The following is a 17937-nucleotide window of genomic DNA, read 5'->3' as shown; positions in this document are numbered from 1 at the left end:
TGATTTCCCCCCCCCCCCCCCCCCTTATAGCTTGTTAATGGTATGGTCACATATTATGCCAATTATGAAAATTGCTCAACATATGCAAGTTAGCATCCGGCAGTTTCTACATGCTGGGGACCCATACTCAACAATTCTAACATAAAACCTTGGTGTACTCAACATGCCTGGGTTCAAATTCTGGCAAGTAACTAATAGGTCAAATGACCTCAAGGGATCAATAAAATATAACTTAAAACGTAGTGTCTCTCTGTTTTTCTCTCTTTTGTGCTCTCTGCAAGCATGTACAGTATTCATAGAACACAAAACAGTACATGTATGAGTGTATTCTTGGTTTTTTGGGTCTGATTAGGGACCATGAAGTGCAATACAAATAGCCTACTGCTACACTGAGTGTGTGTGGGAGAGTAGGTGTGACACTGATGACGTGTGTTTGTGATCGCCTGTATGTGATGTGTATAATGTACAGGCATGTGTCTGTTCCTAAAGCACAACTGGTTGGTTGCTGTTGCTGATCTTTGCCATTTTGGGAAATTATGAGAGTTCACGCCTCAGCCATTAACTGGGTACTTATTCGGAACACATTTACAGCTTGTAATCAGATTACAGTCTTGTGAGATTCCACGCAAAAACCACTTGGCAGCGTTCTCCATTGACCTCTGCAGAGGCAGTGAGGCACTCACATCTGTCTTGTACCAACTAGATGGACAAAACTGTCCATAACAACGGCTTTCAAAAGATAAAGTAAGCAAGTATTCGCTACCCAGGAGTCATGAATCAATGCTGGCAAGCCTGCCAAGCCCACTTCATTTTTGCCAGTAAAATGTGGGATTTTAAAAAGAGTTATTCATAGATGGTCTCTGATCTGTGGTGGAAGGCAATTGCTTTATTTATAATAGATGTTTTGACCTGCAGAGCTGCAGGCGAGCATCTGCCCTGTTTCCACAGATGACATCACCAGCCTGCTAATGGCCTCTGAGCGCCACAACAGAATTATGTCTGTGGCTTGGAGTACAATTGCAGATATAATCTCAATAAAAAATAAGTGTATTATGTGTTTTATTTCACTCAACTCACTATCCATCTGAATGTCTGTTTCAACTCAAAAGACCCAGGAAAACAATACATTCAGAAGGCAAGGAGATTATGAGAAGTATGATTTGATAATCACGCACACACGCATGCACGCACACGCACGCGCGCATGCACACACACACACACACACACACACACACACACACACACACACACACACACACACACACACACACACACACACACACACACAGCTGAGAATTTAAGTTGAGTCAGAAACTATTTGGGGTGAATAGAACAATGCTTGGAGCGAGGTAGAGCATAAGTTAGATGAGTACATGAGTTTCTTTGCATGCACATTGAGGAGAGCATTGAGGAGAGAGAAGGGGATACAAATGCATTTATTTCAATTAGTATTAGTAGCATACTCAGACTCAGTTGACAGCAATGGACAGCAGTTGACACCCATGACTAATTCAGAGGCTTACAAGCCCTTTGCGCAGTGCGCTGTGGTTTGTGCCCAGATAACCTGCTGCGTAACCAGTGGTGGAAAAAATACTCACATTGTTTAATTAAGTAAAAGTATCAATCCTGCAATATGGAAATTCTCTGTTACAAGTAGAAGTCCGGAATTCAACATTTACTTGAGTAAAAGTACAAATAAGTATTGGCAATTTGGCATCATGCAAGTACCAAAAGTAAAAGTACTCATTATGCAGAATGTTTTCAAATGTATGAAAATCTACAAGCTCACAATGCATCGCATCATGACGCATTGTGAGCTTATAGATAGGCTATTTTCAAATGGCCGAAATCTATAGGGTTGTAGTGGTTAATGTATGTTTTGTAATAATATTGAATCTACAAAGTAACTAGTAACTACATTTTTCAAATAAATGTAGTGGAGTAAAAGTACAATATTTGGACGCCCTGATGTCCCCTTTCCCTTGATGACCAGCATGTGCCCTCTGCTCTGTGATGACCCACGCCTAGCCTGAGCTAACGGTTATCGAGGCTAACCCACGCCAGACTCTCCTCTGACTCTGATAGTCTGATTGCCCTGAGTGCCATCACCTGTAGGGACCAGCTGAGCCAGGTTGGATGATGAGCTCCTATGTCATTTACCAAGTAAAGTCAAGTTTATGAGATCTTCTTCTCCTGCCTTTGTTCTGAGTTTGAGTTCCTGCGCTTGGGTCATGTACAGTACCTCACCTCACTGTAAACCGTGACAACTTGTCACTGACAAGTACTTGTACTAGTAAATGTACTTTGTTACTTTCCACCACTGTGCTTAACTAGCAATATTGGCCTGGACACACCCCTGACGAATTTTGCGACCTGTGTTTTTTTTTGTTTTGTTTTTCTTACCATGGATGATTCAAGCAACTCCTTGCAACCAAACGGTTGCAAGTAGTTGCATGTAGTAGCATGAAACCATTATCCCCAGTGGCAGTTGCAATAATGAGTCCTTAAACAGTTTTGTTGCAAGGACTTGCATTGGTGCGGTTTGGGCCTTAGGTCCAGAATAATCTGGCTACTTTATTCCCTACTCACTCAAAGGATCACTGTTGCACTGTGGCTAATCCATGTAAATAACGTTTGATGTACCAGCAGTTTCTACGGATATAGGTGTGTGCTACAATTGTGCTAACATAGTACCACTGTGTGTGTGTGTGTGTGTGTGTGTGTGTGTGTGTGTGTGTGTGTGTGTGTGTGTGTGTGTGTGTGTGTGTGTGTGTGTGTGTGTGTGTGCGTGTGTGTGTGTGTGTGTGTGTGTGTTTGGGGGGGGGGGGGGATAGGCAGAAAACACCTCCTCATTTGGTAGACCCATATACCAGACCGTCCCAGACCTCTGCTATACAGTGTATACACACACGCGTGTCCACACACGAATCGGGTGGTGTAGGCGGACGATATTGCTGTGTCATGTCAGTGCAGAGAGCGATGCCCTTCCCAATAACAAGGATAGGCGTCTACACAAGGCTGAGCAGGAAAACTAGCCTATTACTAGTGGGCGTGGAGAGGTCAATGACACACCACACTGTCCGAGATCTGTGGGGCTGATTTATTTTTAGCAAAGTGCATGATGGGTAAATAAGTTGAAAATATACGCCTCCGACAAACCATGGCTTGCGATATGTCCAGTGAAAGGTGATAGCAGTGTGCAGGGGCAGTGAAAGACAGAAAGGGGACCGGCGGGTGGTTTGAGCTGAAAAGGCCGATCTTGAGGTGAATGGGATGGAAGCTGGATGAGTGAAAGATGAGGACAGAGATTAATCTAGGATGTGAGACAGCTCAAGGGAATATGTGAGGGAATGAGGGTGTGTGTGCGTGCGTGTGTGGCTGAGAGAGAAAGATCATCAGGGAGAATGATGATTTCCCCTCCATCTGCTATTATACTCCTCCAGAACTAATTACAGGGTGATGAGCAGCAGACTGATCACCAGCGGCTTTAAATTAGCTGGGGGGATGATGGAAGGGTTAGGAGAGGAGAGGGCTAGAGATAGGCTAGACTCTAGAGAGACAGAAAGAGGGTCAGACTCGAGATCTCCTCAGTGGTAACAATGACCATTTTCTTTAAACGTACAAACATAGGCCTGTGTGGTTGTGTTGGAGGGCAGTTTCCTCAGGTTATGCCAAATCTGTCTCCTTTGGCATTTGATTTCTGTTTAAATTGGTTTTTGTTTTGGTTATTGGGTGTTATGTGGCCAGTAGATCAACAGAAGAAGGGTTGCAGTCTATTGGATGTTTGGTCCAAATGACAGATTTGACAAAGAGAGAGTCAACCAGGTGCTCGATGGAGGTGCAATTAAAGTAAAAAATAAAGTGGACTGGTGCTACAAAGATCCGTGGGATTGGAATACCAGAAAACCAGGCACAACGATCCGAGCACTCAAAAAGGTAAAAATATGGAGAGGGTGGATAAAAGTCAAGGTACTTTATTTAGAAAAGTTAAAAACAGCCAACATGTTTCGACTCACAGGAGTCTTCATCAGGGCAGGTGTGCCCTGACAATTTGAGTTGCACATGCTACCGTTGACTTTTCAGAATGTAGCTAGGTTTCCTCTCCATAGCACAAACATTTCTAATTTATGTGAGCAAATGAACGCTTTGCTTGGAGTAAACATATATCTTGATTTATTCCTCAATATATACGGTGTCAGGATGTAACCCCTAAATAATATAAACAATAAGAATGATTCTTTATTCTGTTGGGCTCTTGATGTGATATTTATTCTTCTTCTTATGTTAATTGCTCCCTGTTGAAGTGGAATAAACCCTGTTTTATCACGTGTAATCTATTTTGCATCATTTGTCTGTATTCTTTGTGCCATAATATTGGTAAAATATAAGTCATTGTATAACATGCTCTTGGTCTACATTCCTCAAATGTACAGTAGTTTAGGCCCTTCCCTCTTCATGTAACACAGAGATAATAGCTTCAGACCCTGTTCTGCAAAGACTCCATACAATTCTCCAGGAAATCCGTCTGTTCCTGGTGATTTGATGGTTTTCAAAACTTCCTGTTGTGTTATTGATTTTATCATTTCAAGTGCCTCCTCCTCTGTTGGTGATGGGCAATGTATTTTAGAAAAGAAGTCTTTGATTTGATTATTTACTTAAGTGGTGTCTAAGTCTGCATATAAATCTCTGTAAAAAGCTCTGAAAGCTTCCGCTATATATTTTGGTATGTATTCTGCTCTTGCCTCAGAAGAGTATTGCTCCTTCAGCCTTGTATGTTAAAAGTTCATAGTATTTCATATGTTTTTATTTTATTTGTTTTTTCAGTTCCAAGAGGATTTCTTTAGCGGATGTGATTTTATGTTAATTCTCCAAAACATGTTTGCTTGTAGCAAAGCTTGTAGATCTGCTATTTTCAGCAAATTGATTTGTTGTAGAGGGAAACAAGGACTTTACACAGTACTTTACAGTCAAATACTACCTTACCAACTTGAACCATTCCCACTGCTATGTCTCACATGAGCTAAGACTCTTTCCCAAATTATACTGATATTTTAAGTACCGTGTCCATCAATTGTGATGTTGATGGAAAAGTTTAACTACTTTTCTTATGTTCCCTCCTCTGGCCTCCACACATGTAAAGCGTCTTTGAGTACCATGAAAAGCGATATAGGCCTAAGTCCTAGATATTATTACTTTCTACTGACTACTTGAAGTGGCCAAACAACGATAGATGCAGAGGTGGCTGAAACACGATGCTTGGCAGAAAGGTGCTGGCAGCCCAAAGAATGCTTTCTGTGGACACAGCTCCTTAAGCAGTAATACCGTAGTTCTTCATTTGGGTTTTTCTGAATCATCCAAAACCTCATCTCTCTCTAATTTTATAATCTAGTATTTCAAGTTTTTAACCAATGGGGGGAGATGTAGGAAAACTTTCAAAGCTACACATACTACCAGTCAATGGCATGGCGGTCCAGGCTCCTGGGCTCTGGGGTGGCGTGGCAGCGTGTCACGGGTTCGGATCCCGTTCCCGACGACCTTTGCTGCGTGTCTCTCTCTCCCTCTATCTCTCCCTCTATCCTGTCAATCTTCATATAAAATTATGATTTAATTCTGCCTTTATTGATAGATGTTTAACTGAAAATTGACAGATGTTTAAGTGAAGATTGACAGGATAGAGGGAGAGAGACATGGGGAGAGAGAGACATGCAGCGCACGTGTACACACACAAATTCCCCAAATTAAATCAATCAAAATAGGGTCTTGCATCCAATTTATGTGTATATGAAAATGCCATCTCGGTTATCCTTCTTAAAACCTTCCCTGCATGGTACAGATATGAGCATGAAAGAATGATTCAGAGTTGTTTAGGTCTTTTTTGCTGTTTATTGGGCTTATTGGTCTATTGACCTGTAGAGATCACTGTGGACGAGAACAATGCTACATATGGCCTCCCTAACCAAGGGGAAACAGGATCTAGTGAACACTTGTCTCCACCAGGCTGAAGGCATGGGGAGAGAGTATGTTTTGCACTCCGTCCGTGTGTGCGTCCGTCCTTCCTTCCTTCCTTCCTTCCTTCCTTCCGTCCGTCTGTTACCAGCTAATCTCTGCCACCGTTGGCCCGATCCATGCCAAACTTTGCACACACACTCCCTGGATGCCAACGACGAACTTCTGCCCCAAATATTCCTCAACGGCCTGATTTAGGCAAAACACATTTCTGTAGATTACTCGTACACATTTTATCCATACATCACACAATTCGGTATACACTATCTCCATAGTCATGTGATCAACACGGATCTGCACCATTTCCCATCTTCCATCCTGATTGGCTAAGATTGGCTTCCAAGGCTCACATGATTGGTCCGTTTCGAACAAAATGCCACAAATCACAAACACAGTGTGCAATTTCCATGAAATTATACACGCACATTTCCACTAGGCCGAGGGCGACATTCCATGCGCTATAACAGGCCAATTCCTGTTTTTAGCTATAACTGCATCGATCTGTATACAACTTATGTATGCGCACTCCCTAGAGGCCATGGAAAAACATTGTCCCTGCATCCCTCCACATCTACCGGTTATAGCGCCACCATGAGGCCGATTTCTGCAAAACATATTGCTTATGTTAGTCGCACAGATTTCATCCAAATGTCACGCAAATCGATACACATGATCTCTGTAGTCATGTGATCAAGACGAGTCTGTTGGATTTTGTCAGATTCTACACTGATTGGCTAACATTGCCTTCCAAAGTTTTCAGGAGTGGCCCGTTTTGTACAAAATGCTGCACATGTCCTGCTCATCCAGAATTCTATCCTCATCCTCAACAAACAAAAAAACATGTTTATATTACTCCTAAACATTTTGCCAAACATCACACACACTCCTATCCTCCTGGTGGAGACCTGTGCCCAGAAGGGCACTTTTTCTAGTTGCCTCTGCACTTACTGTATGTTTCACCAACACCAGTGTTGCATTGGTGATTTTATCTTTGTGTGGACGCTATGTTAATGACATCAATCGCACGTCGCTTAACACCTACACTACAGGAGTTAGCAGGTCACACAATGGGCTTATTCAGGCTTATTCCTATGTTCATTCACACTGGTAGTGTGACACTTGGCACTCAGCCGCCTTTGTAAACTCGGTTCGTGTGAACTTAAGGTTGTTTTTAATCGATGCATTTTGTCTGCTATATCTCTCTTCTGTCTCCATGTGTCCAGCAATGTGTTTAGCATTGCTCAATATCGCACAGAGGCTCTTGTTATCTTTTCTCTCTGCCGTCTGTCTCTGGATTGTTTGGCACGCTGCACATTTTTTCTGTCCTCCCTTGCCCTCTGTGTGTCTCATCTCTCTATACTCTTACCATTTATTTCTTGTGCTCGTTATGGTTGCTACTTTTTCCCTTGGCTTTGACTGTTACAGATACATGAAAGGCCTGACTCTTTGACTGTTGCAGATACATGAAAGGCCTGACTCTTTGACTGTTGCAGATACATGAAAGGCCTGACTCTTTGACTGTTGCAGATACATGAAAGGCCTGACTCTTTGACTGTTGCAGATACATGAAAGGCCTGACTCTTTGACTGTTGCAGATACATGAAAGGCCTGACTCTTTGACTGTTGCAGATACATGAAAGGCCTGACTCTTTGACTGTTGCAGATACATGAAAGGCCTGACTCTTTGACTGTTGCAGATACATGAAAGGCCTGACTCTTTGACTGTTGCAGAAACATGAAAGGCCTGACTCTTTGACTGTTGCAGAAACATGAAAGGCCTGACTCTTTGACTGTTACAGATACATGAAAGGCCTGACTCTTTGACTGTTGCAGATACATGAAAGGCCTGACTCTTTGCAGACTCTGAAAATAAACCCCCGCGCACGCACGCACGCACGCACGCACGCACGCACAGCCACATGAGCCTCTCACACTTGCACATAGTCCACAGCTGCTATTACACCTGTTGGGGTTTCTCCTGAAAAGCATGATCACAAGCGGGTAAATTTAGAAATTTTTCCTCCAGTATGTTGTCTTGTTAGCCGTCTGCCCAGTGGTCAGAGACACTCACAAGTGCAGTTATGATAGCTTTCAGCACAACAGTCTCTCTCTCTCTCTCTCTCTCTCTCTCTCTCTCACTCTCACTCTCACTCTCACTCTCACTCTCACTCTCACTCTCACTCTCTGTCTGTCTCTGTCTCTTGGTCTCTAGTGTCTGTCTCTCACTCACGCCTCATTCTACCTCCCTTGCAACTGTACTTAGACTGCTTTTTTCTATCAACACCAAGTTGGTGAGCTTGCTGCTATTCTTGCCTAAAATTAGCTTGACACTATAGCTTTCTATGTGGGGTTATTATCATTGCATTTGAATGATTTTAAAGACTCATTAATTTTAGTTAGCAAAAAAATTGTCCCTAGAGAAAACATTGAACAAAATAAATGCAAAATTAAAAAAGAAATTTCAAGTTGAAAAATAGTACGTTTGTAATGTTTATGTGTTTCAAGCTGTATCTGTGTTGTACAGTAGTAGGGTGTCTCTAATATCTCTGCCTGACTGGCTCCTGATGATCCTGTCATTATCACATCATTAATGCATCTCACCACACTCACCATTTCCTCTGGCATGCCATCCGTCTTCCTAATGGCTCAGCAGGGTGTGTCTCAGCAGGGTGTGGCTGGACACTCACTGGGCTAAAGTGTGTATGGATGTATTTGTTTCTCTATTTGTGCTTCTCTCTTTGTGTGTGTGTGTGTGTGTGTGTGTGTGTGTGTGTGTGTGTGTGTGTGTGTGTGTGTGTGTGTGTGTGTGTGTGTGTGTGTGTGTGTGTGTGTGCGCGTGTGTGTGCGCGTGTGCGTGTGCGTGTGCGTGTGCGTGTGCGTGTGTGTGTGTGTGTGTGTGTGTGTGTGTGGGTATTGTTGTGAAGTTATGTATCTTGACTATCTTGTTTGCAGTCACATTATGCTTTTGTGAGCTTGTGTAGCCTACATAATGCAGAATGTATGTCCCAGTGTGTGTGTGTTTGTGTATCTTGTGTAAGTGAACTCTCCAGCTGCATCAAATATAGGCTGTAACCAGATCCCTTGAAAGCTGTGTCAGTGGAGAGGAGAGGAGAGGCTTGTGCCACAGCAGTGTGGTTATAAAAACGGGCCGCTATGCGACCCTCACATCTAGTAGCCTGTTATAGGCTATATAATATTATTCCTTAAATACAAATCTCTAAGGTACAGGGCTCCAGGGTGGCTTGCTCTGCATTGGCCTGGTTGGTCATCATTGGGTTTGTGCCAGGTGCTTGAAAACCCTGGATAGCCGACTGGATCATCACCTAGATCACCTACGTAGATCTGCATATATGGAGCCGGCTAGAAAGTCTACGTCTGACCTCAAATCTCAAACCCTTAAATCTCCATATATGGAGCTTACAGTACCTGTTCTGACATTCCATAATGTTGATCCTATCCCACCCGTCCTTCCTCTTCGATGTCTCCCTTTTGACTGATACCTGACCATTCGAACTCTAGACGGGCCAACCCCAAAGCTATTAGTACAGCCGCACCCAGCAGCCGGCGAAAACTAGAGTTCTCAACAGGCCCGGATATTAAGACCCGGCCCTACCTGGGCCCTCATCAAACCCTGTACACTCAAGACACTGCCCCCCCTGCCACACTTAGAGCTCCATATATGGAGCTGACCTGTTCTGACATTCCAAATGTTGATCTGACCTCATCAAACCCTGAAAACTCAAGACACGCTCGCTCCATATAAGACAAGTACAGAATTCATTCCATATGTTGATCTGACCCCCCCATGCCAAAGCGCCAGCGCTCGCCCAGCAGTCTGCTGTCAGGCCCGTCACCCAGGTGGATGCGTGCACGCATCTTGCCCTCAGGGCGTCTTACTTGTTATTATATGCTGATGTGATCTAAGATACGGTATTATGTTCATTTGGGTAAATGCCGATATTATTTATGTTAGTGATGATGTTCTGCAGCCTTGCCGTTGCTCAGCTCATGCCAGAGGAGATGGGGAGGGAGAGGGACACACACACAAACAGGGGTCCGTTGGGCTGTTCTCCGTTGTATTGACTCAGTAAAAACGCTAACGATGTTAGCAGCAAGAGCTAACACGATGTATGCGATCTGTCCATAAAGGCAGATCGCATGTTTGCTGCTGCCGCAGCCTTTCCTGTTCAAGATGTTGCATAATTATGTAGAAATGTTGCGTAATCATGTAGTGCGCCAAATGTGGGCCAAAAAACAACAATTAAATGTAAATTATCCAAATTCCAAAGGCAACAGGTAGGATCGATTTTAGGCGAAATGTGTCCTGTGCTAGCTAAACATAGCTCCAACGTTGAAGGGTCCTATACCCAGTTGTAGGATCCTACCCAGTCCAACAACTCTGTGAGTATAGAAGTGCTGTCTATGGAGAGGTGTACAGGAGGGGTAGAGCTATTGTGTGGAGAGTGCTCGAGTACTGTAATTCATCTTCAATCGTCTCACTCTATCATCAATGGGCTGACTCATCTCAAAATATGAGGGTTCTCAAGCCTCCAATGGTTTGTTGCCTGTAGCCCTGTGTGTGTGTGTGTGTGTGTGTGTGTGTGTGTGTGTGTGTGTGTGTGTGTGAATGTGTGCATACTGCATGCATGTGTGCGTGCTCATGTCTTGCTATCATGGACAAAGATAAAGGAGTAGTCACTAACGCTCGCACACACCGTTGCACGCACGCACACATAATAGTCACACAGACAACAACCTCTAAACACCAAAACATATTGATCAGTATATTGAGCAGGTCCCGTCTCTTGGCATCTGTGGTAAATTATTCAGTGTGATGGACTCTGTTGTCGACAGGCAAGGCCACATGTAACAAAACTCGTGACAAACATGTGACAAAACTCCATTATTTGCTTCTTTTTTAGGAAAAACGCCTTCTCACTTAATTACTGTATTGGCTTGTCATCCAATTTGCAGCCACACATACACACTGACACTGACACACACACATGCGTGTGCATGCATGTACTCAGACCTCAAGATATAAGGCAAGGTGACAGGTAATGGACCCTCCCCCACCTCTTCTGTTTAGCCCTCCATCACCGTAGCTCAAGTCACCTTTATGTTCCCATGTACCCCTCCCCCCCTTCTCCCACTGCAGCCTGGTTCCACCCCTCCTCCCCCCACCCTCCTCCTCTGTCTCTCACTCCTGACTCACCCTGCCTTCCAGCTAATAGACCCTGACTCATGCTGTTCACTGTGCTGTCTGCGTGTCAAGGACACACTGAGGGCAGCGCTATGGAGAGGGAGGGAGAGCGTTATACCCAGTTAACCTGGCTTACATGTTACTAGTTCTAACAGCAAATGCACAATTCGTGCATGGATTCGTAAGCTATAGTTTTTAAGTTGCTAAACTATATAGATTTCTTATGTATGTTTCTCATATTTGCTTTCAGTGTAAATGTGTTTTCTCATGCCAGTAAAGCTGAATTGAATTGAATTGAATTGAATTGAATTGAATTGAATTGAATTGAATTGAATTGAATTGAATTGAATTGAATTGAATTGAATTGAATTGAATTGAATTGAATTGAATTGAATTGAATTGAATTGAATTGAATTGAATTGAATTGAATTGAATTGAAGGTGGATTGTGTTAGTCATTGGAGACAAGGAGGAGGAGGAGGAGGGATGGCACTGTAAGAGTGGAGAGATGACTAAAGACCAGAAGATGGAGGATGGGCTTGGTGAAGTAATAGAGAGAGAATCAGAGGACAACGCATACTGTATGATGTGAATGTGACAACATGGGTGGTGAAGATATTGTAATAGTTGAGGCAAGATGGAAGCCAAAACCACAAGTGCTTCTGATTTTGAAGGAAGCAGTGCTTGAGCGATCGGATCGCATATCCAAGCCATCAGCAGACTGTTAAAAGCCTAGCTGGACTAAAAGCTGTGTGTGTGTGTGTGTGTGTGTGTGTGTGTGTGTGTGTGTGTGTGTGTGTGTGTGTGTGTGTGTGTGTGTGTGTGTGTGTGTGTGTGTGTGTGTGTGTGTGTGTGTGTGTGTGTGTGTGTGTGTGTGTGTGTGTGTGTGTGTGTGTGTGTGTGTGTGTGTGTGTCTTTACTAATGAAGTTATATCTGCACCTAAGCTGATCTCAGAGCAGCTGAGAAGTGCTACTGCAAGGCAGGATTGATGACTGTAATGAAACACTAAGTACTCACTGAGAGTTGTGCTTCATGGCAGTACTTTTAACTACTGGTGTGTCTGCTGTTTGCAGTTCAGCTCTGTCGGTTTTGTTGATAAGGTATCTTTCAATTCATAGCTTACTCCTTCTTTAGTTCAATCTGTATTTCTTTCGGCAGTTTTCTTCACAATCTGAGTCACCACCCTCTCCTCTCCACTTTTAACAACTTATCGCACATGCTAAGTCAGGAAAATAAAGCGTAAGCATCTCCACCAGTCTAAAGGTGTGACAGCTGTGTGTGTGTCGATTTTCTCTGCTCCCTATACTTTTTACGGCTGTCTAGATAGCATATGCCGGGAAATTACTCTCGTACCACATAGGGCACAAAGTGCTTGCATGGTTTTTTATCTCTTGTGCATTGCTATTTATAACCAGCTCACTGATATCCTGAGGAAATAGGATGTCGGCTAAAACATTCACTCTTGGTCATTTCTTCCAATGATGTTCTAGAATCTAGACCAAGTGCTTGCAATTGAGAATGCATTCAATCAGACACAGGATATAGCAACATTAATGTATGTGTTTTTTTATGTTATTGATATAGGAGGCAATGACTCAGGAAGTACAGCAGCCATCTGGGAACAGTAAGGTCCCCAGTTTGATCTGTGGCTTCTCCTGTCTTAATTCATACCGAAGGCAGAGGCACTGAGCTACTGTTTGCTAATAGTTAGGATTTGTCAAATGCAGACACTGAATTTTCTTATCGGGTTCAATTAATGTTGAAGAAAGGCCAAAGCACACCTAAAAAAGTTGGTGACAGGTGCATAAGACAAGATCCCGCACACTGTCGGTGAGGTGTCGCTACCGAGCATTTGCCAGGTAATTACATCAGTGAACTATAAAAAGTGTTCTTCGTTCTTCCAATGGAAATATCCTAAAAAAACGGGATCGTATTATAATCGGGGACTAGACTATTTGACACAAATGAGTCTTGAAAAATGGTCTCATAATCAAAGTTGTCTTATATTCGGGACAATACGGTAGATCCGTCTTGATCACATGATCTCTAGTATACTATAGAGCCGCCCTGCGTCCGAAACGGTTGAGAAATGACAGAGTTACCGTGTGGCGGTCCCTCTACTAGTCTACTGTACCCTCTACTGTACAGTACTGCACTGTCACTGTATTGTACTGGCACACCCGAAAGCATCATACAGTTAATACGTGTGTTGTGTGTTTGTGTGTGCGTTAGGTTGCGCACAGGTGGTGAAAAACAACCATGCTGTTTTCGTGCTCATACCCAGCCAGGCACCCAGCCAGCCAGCCAGCCACCCACCCAGCCACACACATAGCTCCGTAAGGGAGTGGTTGCACCACTCAAAAATGTGTTTTACATAAGTCGGCCTGATGGTGCAGCTTTAGGCAGATGTGAAAAATCCAGATCAGAGGTTTTTCCTTGTTCTCTGAGCGTACAAAGTTTTACACATATCGGTGCAGTTGCAGTTACTGTATAGATAAAAACATTGCGAGCAAGACAACGTTGCCGAAGATTAGCTGATGGACACACGCACACACACACGCACACACACACACACACACACACACACACACACACACACACACACACACACATGGACTGACGGACAGGGTGAAAAACAAAAAGGCTCTCTCCATCCTCTCTTTGTCTGTCTCTCTTTCTCTATTGACAGTCCCTAAAAATTTCGAATATCCAACTGGGTGAATATCCAACTTGAAACCAACTTCACCGCGGTCTGTATAGTCTGGTCGGCAAACACATCATTCCCAAAACATTTACACTGTCATGCCTTATACATAGTGAGTCTTAGGCCTATATGGCCTATATGGGTCTTTTGCAAAACGGATATTTTCGTCCTCCGTTTAAAAAAAAGAATCACTGCCCATACGACAGAGATATCTTTGTCCACACACAAACGCAGAAACGCATTGAACACAGGAGAAAATCACTGCATGTAGCAGGTTTCAATTGTAGGCTATATATTATATTTGCACTTGCCAAAATAGGCATAAAAATCATATTTTTTAATGAAGGAATAAGTACCGCATTTTAAAAGCCAAAATTGTGAGTGGAAGTGGAACATGTTTCTTTCATTGTCTGTCACATGTATGTCACACGTAAATCTCCAAATCCCGACTCTCGACTTTTCTCTCCATATAATTTAAAAATGATAGACAATTTACCATTGCTCTGGCAAGTCCTGCACAGAAAATAATAGCAGAGTCAGACCTATAGAAGTGTCGCATCCGCAACCAGTTGTGTTGTGAGCTTGTAGAGTGGCTATTTTCGAGGTGTATAATAAATGGCACGTTATAATGTAGGCTGATAAAGGCACGCGCACATGGTCGGCATGCTGGCACAGTGACAATGGAATGCAGTCAAGGGTGCACCCTTTATTACCTAAACAGGAGAGAGATGTGGCACGGCGCACTTTGCGACTGGGTACTGGACATGACCCACTGTATACTTTCTTCTCACCAACCACACTATTTGATGCGATTGCATTCACACCTGACCTCTCTCTCTCTCCCTCCATGATCATGACCATGAAACGGAGAGCAAAATACAGCACGAGAATAGTTTCACACACCACGCATAGACTTGTTGTTGGTGTACTATGCGCAATGGCATTTGGCCTGGGTCCTTATTGGTAGGTTAATATCCACAGTTTTACAGTTGTTAACAGTGATATAAAAACATGAACAATCAGATAGATATCCGTGTAGTTTCCATGCACAAGCTGCATTTCTCACCTAATTATAGTAAAAATGATATGCGCTAATGAGCGGTGACGTCATAGTTTCTCAAAAGCTCTGTTTCGCATGACTATACACAGATCCACTGATCCGGATATTTTGGAAAATCTTCACTTATTTATCCGGCTCCAAAAACCTCCATTTGAGTGGCCAAAAACGCTGTTTGCATGTGGCTGAAACTTGGGCCAAATGCACAAAAAAAATTCCTTTTTGCAAAAGATCCATATAGGTGTAGCCCAGGCCTTAGACACCATTGCAGTGCAATGCAATGTTTGTCCCTGAACAGAGAGTCTGAGAGTAATTAGATCGAAATGTTTTGTGAGTTCACCTCTTTCTAACATCAACCACAAATTCTCTCAAGAAAACAAAAACAAACAACCCACCACCAATTTTGTATTATTCACTTAGTAAGAGACCACACCTTCGCTCAAGATCAACAGTTTATTGAAACAGAATGAGATGAATGCGGAGTGAGGAACCCAAGGTAGGGCGAGACTCAGGGTGGGGGCGTAGTCTCTGGAGCTGACGGTCATCTTTGCTCTACTCGGAATGAGCGGTTGGTCGTCTCTGCTCCGTCACTGCCCCCCCTGGATTCCTAGAGAATCGAGGGGGAAGGAGGAGGTTGGGGTGGAGGAGGATGGCGATTTTGAAGAATAGTGAAAATAGACGATCTACAAGTGCAGTACTCACAACCCATGTTTGGTCTGTAGTGGAGCAGAACAAACAACTTGGTTGAGAGATCGCAGGTGTATTTATACTTTGGTGATTGCACCAGGCAGGTGAGTTTTATGAGGAGGGAGGAGTTGTTGATAATGAGGGAGGAGTGGTTAAGGTCAAGCGGAAGGAGGTCTCTTCTCCCGAAACTGCGTTGTATAAATACAACTTCCCTTAATCTAACTTGGAAATTGGACATAAATTGCTTCTTTCTGTGTTTCTGTTTCTCCATCTCCACAGCATGCCTATTGCAGTCAGAGCTGGTGAACTATGAGCGTGTGAAAGAGTATTGTCTGAAGGTACTGAGTCACCAGAGAGACCACTTCAAGGCCATGTACCGTGCTGGCATTGCCTTCTACCACCTGGGTGACTATGAATTAGCCCTACGCTACCTGCGTGATGCCAAGAACCGTGAGCCTACAGGTGAGATGTGGCGTTTAGGTTGTAAATAGTGTTGACTATGTCCATGCGGGCACATAGTAACACCTACAGTAAATCAAACACACACAGTTATCGTTTCAGTTGTCTTTCACCCACCAAAATGTCTGCTGTGAAAATAATCTATTGTGAAGCAACAGTGAACTGCATTCACATGAAAAGTGCCATACAAATGCATTAGTATAATTAATCTTTTCAAAATGACTAAATGAAAACTTGTTCCTCTTAGTATTTGTGTGGCTAAACAAACATGTCTTCCCTGCTTCCCTCCGTTTCTGTGATGAAGACACCAACGTGCTGCGGTACATCCAGCTCACGGAGATGAAGATGAGTAAGTGTGAACAGCGGGACAGAGAGAGTGGAAAAGAGGCCCTGGGCTAACCCTTGAGCTTTCACCTTTCTAACACTTCGACCTATGACCCACGACCCGCCCCACATCGACCCTCCCTCCGCCTCCTGACCTCCTGAGCCCTGACAGCACAGCCCACGTGGAGGAGGCGGACCCGTAGCGCCCACCAGTGATGGACCAGAATGGGAGGCGTATCGAGCTCTGTCTGCAACTACGACCCCCTCAACCCACCCACAACCCCACCTTGTCTTTTTAATCTGCTATCTCATGCCTTTTTTCCCTTTCTCCCTTGGGTGCTGTGTTTCTCATCCCTGGAGGCAGACCGTCAAGCCAACGGACAAAGAAATATGAATAAAAAACATAAAATGCTATATTATACTCACGCAAAATAGTCAACATGGTGGAATGAAAAGGATCTTTAAAAAAGCATATGACTTATGAACATTTGCGCAATTTAGTAAATGTTTCTAGAGCAAAATGTGCATTTCTTTGCATTGTCTCTCTCTCTCCCTCTCTCTCTCTCTCTCTCTCTCTCTCTCTCTCTCTCTCTCCTTCTCTCTCTCTCTATCTAAATCTTTGTCTCTTGTTTTGATCACTTTAGAGAATTCCAGGGTTGGTCAGCTTGACAGTGGGTGAAGGAGTAGGGCGGGTGAAGGCAATTTAGGTGTAAAAGTAATATAGCAAAGGGGTGTGTGTGTGTGTGTGTGTGTGTGTGTGTGTGTGTGTGTGTGTGTGTGTGTGTGTGTGTGCGTGTGTGTGTGCGTGTGTGTGTGTGTGACACATATCAAGACCATAGCCCAATTTGATTGTACACCTCACCTTCATTCTGTCACAGCAGAGCTCAATCAGCTAAAAGCCTCTTACCTGGACTATGGAACAGACTAGCCGCAATATAGTCATCTGGAAAAAAAACTGCCTCAATGCTCATTATTCTATCATTCCTGTATTTGACTTATGTCCTGGTTGTCACGTCTATCAATTTCAGAACTGTTTTCAATTCAAGGGCTAATTCCAAGTGTCTGTAACTCCTCCTTTGATGATTTTACCAGGGGTCCTTAGTTTGCTTTTGGTATTCATCATCCTTATTAGTAATCAAATGTTATTGTCCTGCCGAGGAACAGAACAAACAAACAAAATTATTCAGCAAACTTGCTGTGCTATTGTCAGGTGTGTTATCGCGCAACCTGTTGTCCAGAACCCCTCCAGGGACGTACAGTACGTGTGCTGTTGTTGTTGTTGTTGTTGTTGTTGTCAAGACCGCCGAAGCCCCTCTCCGAAGCCCCCCTCCATACCGCTGCCTCCCCTCAACCCACATTTTCCAGCTAAAGATGTCACAATGGAAAATAGCCAGTTCCATCAACCACCATTGGCCACTTTGAGTTCTGGATTCTGTCCCAGGGTTGCTCTTAAGCTGGAAACTATGAAGCCAGGATCTCTCTGCCAGATTTCCTTCC

At 43.6% G+C, this 17937-nt stretch overlaps 1 protein-coding gene across 1 annotated transcript in view; it reads left to right on the top strand.

The window, feature by feature from the left end:
* The window catches only part of ttc9b (tetratricopeptide repeat domain 9B), a gene marked incomplete at its 5' end in the record, with an annotated part of 33335 nt that extends 16574 nt beyond the window's left edge, over positions 1–16761 (top strand). The window contains 2 exon segments of the mRNA XM_079514593.1: positions 15937–16119; positions 16421–16761. Of these exon segments, the coding sequence (XP_079370719.1) occupies positions 15937–16119; positions 16421–16515 (278 nt within the window). The 3' untranslated portion in view covers positions 16516–16761.
* Positions 16762–17937: the final 1176 nt, after the last annotated feature.

The sequence above is a fragment of the Electrona antarctica genome, assembly GCF_951216825.1.
Source record: "Electrona antarctica genome assembly, chromosome: 11".
Classification (NCBI taxonomy): domain Eukaryota; kingdom Metazoa; phylum Chordata; class Actinopteri; order Myctophiformes; family Myctophidae; genus Electrona; species Electrona antarctica.
Note: the sequence above shows the minus strand (reverse complement) of the source record. Positions and strands in the feature narration are given on the sequence as shown.